This window comes from Corapipo altera, unplaced genomic scaffold (assembly GCF_003945725.1).
Source record: "Corapipo altera isolate COAL_440 unplaced genomic scaffold, ASM394572v1 1, whole genome shotgun sequence".
Lineage (NCBI taxonomy): Eukaryota > Metazoa > Chordata > Aves > Passeriformes > Pipridae > Corapipo > Corapipo altera.
The window spans coordinates 36,621,201-36,632,617 of NW_020884873.1; the positions used below are offsets into that span (position 1 = coordinate 36,621,201).

Genomic DNA, 11,417 nt, shown 5'->3' on the forward strand with positions numbered 1-11,417 from the left:
TAGGTCTTGATGAAGAATGCAGGGTCAACCTATTCAGTCTTGACAGCAGGGGAAGGAAACTAAAAAAGTGACTACCATCTTTGTCAGACTGTATTGGCAATGTGACCAACTTAAATTTCACCTAATAATTTGTAAAATGGAGGTCACCAGAAAAGTTTAATGGTTTAGTCTACATGAAGACAACAAGCTTCTTTAAACAAATGAATATTCCTATGGAGAGTCTGAAAACAAATCAATGTTGAATCAATAACCTGAAGATTAAAATTACTTCAGTGTTGTATAGTCCAACTGCACAGAAATGCAGAAATTCAGCACAAAATACGAATGATGACAAAAAAGCTGCATTTTTATAAAGCAGTGCTCAAAAGGCTTTGAAATCAATAGCAGTATCACCTATACCTCACCAGATCTGTACTGAATCATATGTGACATATACCTTGTACCATACTAAAGAATTTTAGTTTGCCTGTAGCTTAAATTTTAGGACAAGATGGAACCCTTGAGCTTTATATAGTCGTGAATCCTCATATTAAAAATCACTTTGGTTTTGGAAGAAAAGTGTGATTTGCAGCAGCTTTAATATGCAAGCCCGTTTGCAGAGAACTGTTCTATAAACTGTATCTGGATGACAATAAATCCACAATCTCTGTTATTTGCTCAACTAGCCAGGGTGTCAGTCTCTAAATGTAGGGTACTTTAAATTGTGGTGGAAATGTAGTGAGAAACTTCACTGCGGGAGGTTAAAATCAGTGTGAAAAAGAGGGAAATGTGTTCATGGGCTTTCAGATACAGCTTTGCCTCTTTCTGATCTGGTCACACTTCCTCATTTGCAGCAGCTCTCCCACAGATTCCATGGTCAAGAGAATCCCGGTATATATAGCAATTAATTTTAGATAACCACTTGCATCATTTGATGGACTCCTTTGCTTTCATCAAAGCCCAGTTTACCACGGAGCCTCCGTGGCTTTTGATCATTTAATGAACCGGAGGATGGTTTTCCAGAGCTAACACGATGCCTTTTATTATCCGCCCCTTACGAACACCCTGAGGTTCCATCTCCCCTTACGGAGAGTTTTGATGTATTTTAACGGGGACCGCGTCTTCAGCAGCGTCCCCTCCTCCCAAAACGGGGCTTCCCCGGTGGCTGCAGAGCCGGCCTGCCTGCCCCCCGCCAGGGCGCCGAGGAGCTGCAAGCCAGGTTCGGGGCTCGGGGCTGGTGTGCATCCCGCTGGCGGTGGGGGCAGAGCGGCTGGCGGCCAGGATCAGAGGGGAGCGGACAAAGGCGGAGCAGCGGGCAGCTCCCTCGGAGGTGAGGGGCGGAGCGGGGGCAGTGGGTGCGCTCCTCCCCCGGGGCACAGATGACTCCGTCCCGCTGCCGCGGAAACCCCCCGGGAGTGCGTCGGGCTGAAGCGGCATAGGGTCCGGCGCTGCGCAGCGGGAGAGATCGGGAAGGCGGAGGCAGGAGGCGATAAAAACCCCGTCGCCGCTGTGACTGGGAGTCTGCTGCCTTCCCTCCTTACCCGTCGCCGGTGCCGAGCTTCGGGCCTCAGCTCCGTTCCCGAGGGCAGCGGGCCAGCACTGCCTGCGCCCGCGGGGTTGCGCAGCGGAGCCGCTGCCGCGCTCTCGGGGCCCCCCGTTTCCCCCGGAGCCGAGCGGAGCGCAGTATGCGGGGCTGGGGCTGGAGGCGGCGGCGGGGTCGGCGTCGCGCTCCCCGGACATGAAGTGGTTACCGGGAGCTCCAGGTAACGCTGGCGGACATCCCCGCCGGGATATGGCGGGGGACAGGGTCCAGCGGGGCAGGAGCCGGGGCTGAGATGGGCCGCCAGAGACGGGGGCGAGCGCATGCCGGCAGCGGGCGGGGGAGACCGAGTCCGTACCTCCGCCGTGGAGCGGAGCGGCAGTGGCCGAGCCTGCCCAGGGAAGTCAGTTAGAGACCCTTCGGGATGCCTGTGAGTGACCTCGGTCCGATGCCGGCTTGGTGTGCCCGGCCACTGGACTCACCGAAACTTTGCTCTCCGTCGACTCTCGATAGGAATCGGGGGGCTGTAGCGGGCAGACCTTGTCGGGAGACTGGCAGGAGCCCCCCACCTCAGAGGCAAGGGTGTTTCTCTGAAGTTTAGCCCGTCAGATAAATTTTGGAGACGGTGGGGATCCTACACTGGGCAACTAAACTTTCGTAGGATCTGGAAATTCATTGCTTGGAGACTGGTTACTGATACTGTAAGAGGCACTGCCGCTTATCATTGTGTTTTTTCTTAATTATTTGCTGATCTCCTTAGCAACTGAAGTAATTTGCAAGGTTTAAGCTTGGTTGCAGCTTGATTTACAAAATAACATGACAAAAAGGGTGAATTTATTGTTTCACTGATGCGTATTTATTTCCCTTGTTCTCCCTCAGAGGGATAAGTGTTGACTTCATGTAGCTGGTGCTGCCATAAAGAGACTGTTGATTATTCTGACTGAGGCTCTGTACGTCACCCGGTTGCTCATCTCTGTCTCAGTTTTCTTTAAGCCAAGTGAATTATCGTAGGCTTAAAAGAAAAAAAAAAAAAAAAAAGAGAAAATCTCTCTTCAAAGAAATGATAGTTTTATCTGGCTAAGGTTACTCGGACAAATTAATCTCTAATTCAGCATGATTGAGGTCTGGCCAGATGCTGGCCAGAGAGACCACTCCATTTGCCAGGCTGACCTCGGGATCAGCTTGCTGCAAATATGATATAAAGCCATTTTTTTCATCACTGTTAGTTCCTGCACCAAACACAATTTAGCCCAGTTCAGGGATTTAGTCCAGTGTATCAAGACATCTCCCAGATGTAGCTCACCAACAGTCTTTGCTGTCCAATCCGTCATGTCACTAAATCTCATGGATTATGATGGTTGAGTAATCCAGATCTGCTCAGTCAGAAATGCTGAGCACAGCTGTCAGGAAGATTTGATGCAGAGAATTCCTTTTACACTCAGGAGTGATAAAAGCAGAGTAGAACCTGGAGACTGAAGTGAGATGGCCGTTGTAGGAATATTTCCTCTGACAGTATCTCCCCCCCCAACACACGAGGAATGGAATCTTATGCAGACCTTCCTTATAAGTGTAACTTTTTGAAAGATTAATTGCATAGGATGCCACTAGTCTGTTTGTAATTAATGGCTGTGTCATGTACTTAAGCAGGATTTGCAAAATTAGGATTAAAAGCATGAATAATTATACTTGTATAGTATTTTTGTTATAAATTAATAAACCCCCATTCTAAAAAGCACTTTTTCTTCTGAGTTCATGAGGAAAGCTTTGTCAAATGTCATACCAGAAAAAAATAATAGAGCTATGAGAAAATGTTAACATCTGAACCACTACTGTTTCATTTCATGTATTATATTTAACTAATACAGCCCTGATTCATCTGATATGTAGACTGGTATAGTGGGAGAGCACCTCTGTAGACACTGGAAATCAGTGAGAAGGTGCAAAGATGTATGAGTGATTTGTGTGCTGATGAGACTGAGGCAAGACTCAAGAGAAGACAGTCATAGGAGATGTGGTGCAAGGAAGGAGGTAGGGGATATAGAAATGGTGAGAACCTTCTGGAGGGTGAACTGAGATCTCTAATATTTTCTAGTGTTTGCGCTCTCTAGAGGCTACTGTTCCTGCAGTGGTACAGTGAGGTTGTGTGCAAATGTTTTCATTTTCACTCTGCAGGATGTACCAGCCAGATGTGGGACTATTTGCATCACCAGGAAAATGCTTTACAGTAGGAATAACATCTATCAAACAAAATTTTTTTATGATGAAAAGACTAGCGGTAGTATTTTCAAAAGGACTTCAGTCCAATTCACTGCTTAAATTAAGAGATGGGCCACATAAGGATTTTTTTAGCAAAGTCTCAAATGAACTGGGAGAGATAGTTTGGTGTACAGGTCCCCTGGAAGAAACAGCAATAAGCCTGAAGGTACTTGCAGGAGGTGAGAAAGTTGGTGTAGAGATTATTAATGTTGCATTAGTGGGAGAGAGAGCCCAGAGAAAAGGGAAATGAGTGTCTAGGACATTAGTTGATCTTCTAGTGATAACTAATGGTGAGGCTGTATGTTGCCTGGCATTCCCCTTTCCTTAAGCAGCTCTAGATGCTCATTACTTTAAAAAGAACCAAACAAACCAAACCGAAAACCAACTCAGAAATAAGGAAAAAAAAAAAAAAGGAAAAAAACCCATAAAAACCAATAACACACATACACACAAAAACCAGTAACACACATACACACATACACATTACCTGTTCCTGATTACAGATCTTCCCTATGATAGCAGGATATGTCCTGCATTTCTTCTTGAACAGTTAAGAGGCGTGTGTACCATTATTGCACAGATGATTTATCTCAGAGAGTACTGTGTTTTTGGCAGTGATCTTAAGATACCACACTTTAACACCACAAAGAAATTATTTCTTTGAAAAGAATTCAAGAACAAAAATCCCAACCATGCCCTTTACTTTACTATAAATCTAAAAACTATTTACCCAGCTCATTCAGAAATAATGGTGAAGTACTTCACCAGAGTCTGTTGACACATGTTAGCTGATAGTGTTCAATAGCAGTATCTCTCTTGAGAAAATATACAATATTGAAATTTGTAAAATAGGACTTTTCTAAGACCTGAAATAATGTGACTGGGGTGAAACAAAATGCCACTTTTCAATATAGGGCTGATTGTAGGCTTTATTCTTCCTTTCCACTTAACACATGCACGTTACTACCCAGAAATACTTATGCAGTTATTTTAAGTAAGTTCAAATGACCACATAGGTTATAAATATTTATATTGATCATGCTTGGCTTTGCAGACCATCCTAGGTAACCTGTGTGGAAGATTTGAGGAACACAGGTTGAAGAGCAAGTTGCAACTCAAAAGTCCTACTCTCCAAAAGGGCAGAGAACCTGTTGGGAATGTAGGCACTGCACTGTGAGTTGGACATGGTAAGGAATGCTTCTGCTCTTCAGTGTAATCTCTAAATCGTCTTGTGTGTCCTGTGAAATGTTTAGGGTGTCTATAATTTACATTTGCCCTGCCAGGCAAGACAAGTTATCTGAAACACTTTTCATTTTTCAACTTCAACAAGCTTTGAAAGTGGACAACCCAGTTTTCAGCCCTTGCAAGCTTTTTTTGCTCCCTAGAACTCAAAGGTATTATGTTGATTTATAGTACCCACTGATCTGCCTGTGGGATTTGGTTGTGGACTAGCTCAAGGATAGTTGTAGGCTTGGACAGAAGCAAACTTGCAAGGTTATCTAGTGTATTAAACTTGGTAACCCTTCCAAACCTGAGCATTGACGTAGTATATCCCATTGGGAGTATCTCCAGGATCACAGTTATATTCAACATGGGAAATGATTTTTGAAAGTGCTGTTCATCTCGTTCCAAGTGCAGTTACATTAAAAATTAGGCTGCATAGCTTGCAGAATCAGGCATTCAAATGTTAGTGGGAAGGCAACCTATGCAACAGCAGTACATCTCCCCTTTTGTGGATACTTTATAATTCAGTCTTCACGCACATGGTTTTATGGTATGTGGTTTTCAGATACCTTGCTTCATACAGTAGACTAACTAAATGACTTGTTTAAAAAAAATATTCGTCTGGGTTCCTAACTTCCCATTGAAAGCCCCATGCAGTTAGAAGCTTCAGTAAGCTGTAAAAGCCTAGAAGAGTTTATGAATTTTGATATTAAGCTTTCATTTAAACCAATCAGTTTATTTTTACAATATTTCTATAGCTAAGATCATGTTGCTATATCCCTTGTATAGAGAGGGAAGCAAGGAGAAGCCTTTGCAGTCAGAAGTGCCAGCTAGAGTCATGCATTGACTCGCATCTCAGCATTTCTTCAGATGAGTCCTTTCCAAACTTAACACACAGAGGTTCCTTATTTTCTAAGTTCCAAGCTGGTGTTTTTAATGTGTTCATTACTTTCTAACAGTCACCAGTTTACATAATTTGCCTGAGCTCACAGGAATTTTGTGGCAGAGGTTAGGACATGCTCCAGTTCTCAGATATAGGCATTTACTGAGCTCCTAATGTAATCACCCTTTGTTTTCCTGTTCTTCCTCAAAACCTGTGCACAGTGTGAGGAAAGGTTTTGGAGGAAAATTTAGCAATCATGTAACCTGTAGCCATTTGGAGTTGGCTTCCTGCCAAATCCCCCCAGACTACAGCAAAAACCTCCCCCTCCCCTTTGGGCAAAGGAAAAAAACTATAGAAACTGAAAGATCCGAAACCAACTGAGCTATATCAAAATATATATATTTACATATATCACAGTTACAATATTATGTAAATATAAAAAGAGAACCCCAAACAACCCCCCAAAAAGAGGAAGGGAAGGGGAAAAGGGACAAAAAACACAAAAGAAACCAGAAACAGGTATGCACAATAACAATCAATAAAGAACTAGCGAAAGAAAATCTTACTACTCTCCTTGAAATAGCAGAATCTCGCCAAACAACCACCAGCACCCTCCTGCTCCTACGGCCTACAAGACCTCACTAGACCTGACTCCCCCACATGAGCAGGACCGACAGCAGAGAACCTGTGCCTTTAGATCCACCGGAAGGGATCTCCTTCTTATTTATACCCTGGCTTGCATAAAAATCAAATGGAATACTGGGAACATGGCCACTTCCTTGGTTACAAACTGATCACCGAGGAAGACCTAGACTAAAAGTATCACATAACCATCATGGCTAGGCTTCGCGAACGAAGATTTAGGAAGGCACTATCCACATTTACTACAGGCACGCTGGTGGCTTACGAGGCCAATACATGACAGACATATCCGATTGCAAAAGGCACAGCAGAAAGACTCCTTAGATGGTGTATTCTGCAAGACACGGTTCTTTCTGCGTTGCCTTTTTTCCTCGAGAGTGATCCTGTGTGTGTTCTCGAAGGAGACAGCTGCGTTATAGATGGCGTGTCTCCAGGCCTCCCGATTTGAGGCCAGAGTAGACCAGTTATGGTGATCAGTAAGGCCAAGGCTGAGATGTTGTTTCACGGAGTCCTTGTATCTTTTCTTCGGGGCTCCTCTCATGCAGCAGCCAGTGGCAAGTTCACCATAAAGCAGGATCTTAGGGAGGCGGTGGTCCTTCATCCTTGAGACGTACCCTGCCCATCGCAATTGCGTTCTCAGTAACATGGCCTCAATACTTGTGACTGCTGCTTGCTCTAGTACAGATGTATTGGTCACATAATCTGACCAACCAATGTTAAGAATTGTACGGAGGCAGCGTTGATGGAAGCGTTCTAGGAGACGCAGGTGATGGCGGTAGATGACCCATGATTCAGAACCATATAAGAGAGTAGACAACACTATGGCTTTGTAAACCAAAGACTGTATATAAAAAGTAAAAAATGGCAAGGAAACCTTAATTCCGACACCTTAATTTTTGAGCACTTGACTTGGCAGTCTTGCCATTCTCTTGGTGTTTTTTTGGAAATGCAAACATCTAAAACCAATGCATATATAAATTGTTCTGAAAGGTGAATTCTCCCATCCTGCTACCTTCATATTTCTTCTTTTGATGGGTCATTAGAAGGTTCAGCTCTTTAGTTTCATAGCACATCTTCTACCACTTGACTTAAGAGTAGCCTGCCAGCTACTGAGCAGCCTGCCAGATTGGCAGAGGGTTAGAGGCAAGGGAAATAAAGAACTGAGGGGGAGTGGAAACGTTTGCATTTTGCATGTATTAATAAATTGCATAGGTAATTTTAGGTTCATAAGTAGCAGATATAAATTCTCTGGAGAAGTGTGGTCTAAGGTTCACCTCCTGAATCTCTTGCCTCTCTTCTGCATAGTCCTCTTTACACCCTCCTCATCTGCTTTTCCAGTCTCATATGCCTTGACTGACTTCTGCATCCTCAAACTACCTCCTCCTCCGTTGCTTCGTTAGTAACAGTGATGATGCTCCATTAGCATCCACCTCCCCTGGTTTTGCACTACCTTCCCTATGTATCTCTTACCCTTCTTTTCTCTCTCACTTTCTCTGACTGTCTCTCTGCCCTGCTTCCCTCCACCATTTAGGTCTTGATTTTAATGTTTTTGTCCTCAAGACTCGTGTTTTCTTCATCCATCTTGCATCATCAGAGAATACAGTTTCTCTTTCCATCTGAGGATGCTTTTTTCTCCTCCTCCCACTGTTCACAGGAAGCCTCCCAGCTCCTGGCCACAGCCACTATCAGCAGCTCAGAGCAGGCATTACAGGGTTCGTCCTGCTTAGATACTGCTCCAACAGGTGGGTGAGATTGGAGAAATGAATATGAGGGTACATGGGAGCTGAATACCATGTTTGAGCTCTGAAGGGGTGACAATAATCAATGCAGATGAACTTACCTGTGAATTTACTGACAAACTCGTAACAGGTATCCACGGAGAACAAGAGAGAACATTACTCTGCTGGTATGTGTACATTTTCTTAGAAGATGGCAAAAAGCATGTCTCTTAGCACAGAATCACTACTGTGCCAAATGTTATGTCCCTGCTTCAAACAACAGTGACTCTAAAATAGTCTCAGAAAAGAGTATGGTTGGGTTTTTTCTTACTATTTATATATGAGCAAAATATTTTTTTTCCTTTACTAAATTTTGAGAAACAGCTGACTCATTCTTACTGAAAGTTCCCAAAACTTGTACCTGAAGTATGCACCAGGCATAGAAGATTTCTACCTCAACACTTATTGGCAAAGGTAGAAGTAACCAAATAACAAAATGGAGAATACAAAATATTCTAATTGAACCTCTTTAATAACTTTAGAAATAGGCTGATACCTTAACTGTAAGTTACTGAATTAGAAAAAAAATTTGTGTGACATTTAAAGCTAAGAAGTCTGAGAAAATTCTTTTCTTGAAAATGTGTGACATTTTCTGATCATAAAGAAACGCATTATAACTGCTTCCCACTAGACAAGAAAATAACATTTTTAGATGAGGTTTTTTCTTTCCTGTACTGGAAATTTTCTGTCTGTGCTGTTTCGGAAACAGGTAGGGGATACCATTACCAAGTCATGTTCCACAGAGGAACATTTTTGATTTTTTTTTAATGAACTGTCAGAAATTGCATTACTTGGTCCAAGACTGAAGAATAGTTGCATTCTTTTTGAAGACAAAAAATACTGCATCTATAGTGTATATTTTTACACATGAATGTAGAATTTCATGTTTATATAAAGCCAATGTTACGCTTACATCACCTAAGAATTATATTTTACAATTAATTATGTGAAACACTAAGGATTAATTCCCTGTATTTTTCAAAAGGCATGTGTAAGAAATCAATCAGGGTATGAATGATGAATGTTAACATGCTATACCTCTGTATCCCTCTTTTGACAGCAACTGGTGCAAAACTAACTGCACATATAATCTGTGGGAAGGAGCTCTGGGAGACAGCTAAGAGACAGTGACAATGTCTTTAAACAGGCGGACAATTCCTACTCAACTTGGAGTTTTTAAAGTGAACTGCAAAGGACTCGCATGCCTCTTGGTCTTCACAGTAAGCATTTGTGGCAGTGCCCCAGGGATGTGTCCAACAGCATGCATCTGTGCCAGTGATATCATAAGCTGCACCAATAAGAACCTCAGTCGAGTGCCAGGAAATCTTTATAAATGTATAAAAAGGCTGGATCTGAGTTATAACAGAATTGGGATTTTGGAGCCTGAATGGGTCCCAGTGTTATTTGAGAAACTGAACACTTTAATAGTCAATCATAATAGCATTAGCAGCATTGTCACTGGAAGCTTTTCTACAACTCCAAATCTGAAGTACCTAGACTTGTCATCCAACAGCCTGAAGACACTGGGCAGCCCTGTGTTTCAGGAGCTAAAGGCACTGGAGGTTCTCCTGCTGTACAACAATCAGATAACACAGATCGACTCTTTAGCATTTGGAGGATTGTACAATTTACAGAAACTATACTTAAGCTACAACTTACTCTCAAATTTTCCACTGGACTTATACGTTGGAAAACATAAACTGACAGACCTTGTATTGCTGGATGTTTCCTTTAATCACATCCGGTTGATGCCTATTCAGCGCTTGAGTTCAGTGCCAGCTAAACAACTTAGTGGAATTTATCTTCACGGCAACCCATTTTATTGTGACTGCGTCCTGTACTCCATGCTAATCTTCTGGTATCAAAGGCAGTTCAGCTCAGTGGTGGACTTCAAAAATGAGTACAACTGTTTGTTGCAATCAGACCCAAGAGGTCACAATAAACTGCCTTTACTGCTCGACAACTTTCTGAATTGCTCTGAAAGCACTGTCAACAGCTCTTTCCAAGCTTTTGGGTTTATTCATGATGCCCAAGTTGGTGACAGGCTGATTGTACACTGTGACAGCAGAATCAGTGATGTGGGCACACACTTTGTTTGGATTAGTCCAGACAATAGATTGCTGGAGCCAGACAGGGAGACCAATAACTTTAAGGTGTTTCCTAACGGCAGCCTGGAGATAACAGATGCCCAGCTAGAGAACTCAGGGCTGTACTCCTGCATCGCAATAAATAAGAAAAGATTATTAAATGAAACCGTAGAGGTTAGAATAAATGTTAGCAATTTCACAATGAACAGGTCCCATGCTCATGAAGCATTTAATACAGCTTTTACCACCCTTGCTGCCTGTGTGGCCAGTATTATTTTAGTATTACTGTATCTCTATCTGACCCCCTGCCCATGTCAATGTAAGGCGAAAAAGAAGAAGAGGAAGCTGAACCAAAGCAGTGCCCACTCTTCCATACTGAATTCTACAGTGCCGCAAGAGCTGAATTCTACAATGCCAGCAGACGAGAAGAAGGCTAGCACTGGTAAACGGGTAGCTTTTCTGGAACCTGTGCATGAACCAAAACACAGTCAGAATGGGAAAGTAAAACTGTTTCCTAATGACAGCGTCATTACTGAGAGTATCTTAAAAACTACTCGAACAAAATCCGACTCTGATTCTGTCAACTCTGTGTTCTCAGATACACCTTTCATGCCACCAACTTAGTTTGCTGCCTGTGTTTGTATTGTGCAGTTACTTTTCTGAATACCTCCTCTGCTTGTAGCAACCATCAGGAAAAACAAATAAAAAGAGAGAAAATGTTTTAAAAAATTTATGTATTGTCAGTCCCTGAACTGCGTCTCCCCTCTGAGTGCAGGGCCACGCAACATTGATACCTTGTTTGGGAAAAGCAAACAGCATGGCATTAATGTGAATGCCTTCAGTGCATGCATAGCCTTAGTTTTACCTTCTGGTCCATACATAGAAATTTCTTGTGCATGTTTAACGATGGTTTCCATGCATATAGCTGACCTGCAAAGGCACAGGCTGCCCCCCATGCAACACTCTTGGTCGTGCTTATAAATTAGCTCTTCTACAGTGAGCACAGAAGCAAATTCACACGGCTACTG

General features: G+C 42.9%; 1 protein-coding gene across 4 annotated transcripts; it reads left to right on the forward strand.

Moving 5' to 3' along the window:
* Positions 1 to 1,290: 1,290 nt before the first annotated feature.
* Positions 1,291 to 11,118, forward strand: AMIGO2 (adhesion molecule with Ig like domain 2). 4 transcript variants are annotated; one of them, XM_027666382.1, is made up of 3 exons: positions 1,291 to 1,309; positions 8,179 to 8,266; positions 9,363 to 11,118. In XM_027666382.1, exon 3 carries the CDS (start codon positions 9,436 to 9,438, stop codon positions 11,011 to 11,013), a length of 1,578 nt encoding a protein of 525 aa, XP_027522183.1. In that variant the 5' UTR covers positions 1,291 to 1,309; positions 8,179 to 8,266; positions 9,363 to 9,435; the 3' UTR covers positions 11,014 to 11,118. The 4 variants fall into 4 exon arrangements, with proteins under 4 accessions (XP_027522183.1, XP_027522165.1, XP_027522191.1 ...); XM_027666364.1 differs by lacking the exon at positions 1,291 to 1,309 and adding an exon at positions 1,632 to 1,742; XM_027666373.1 differs by lacking the exon at positions 1,291 to 1,309 and adding an exon at positions 1,665 to 1,742 and having other exon boundaries at positions 8,056 to 8,266.
* Positions 11,119 to 11,417: the final 299 nt, after the last annotated feature.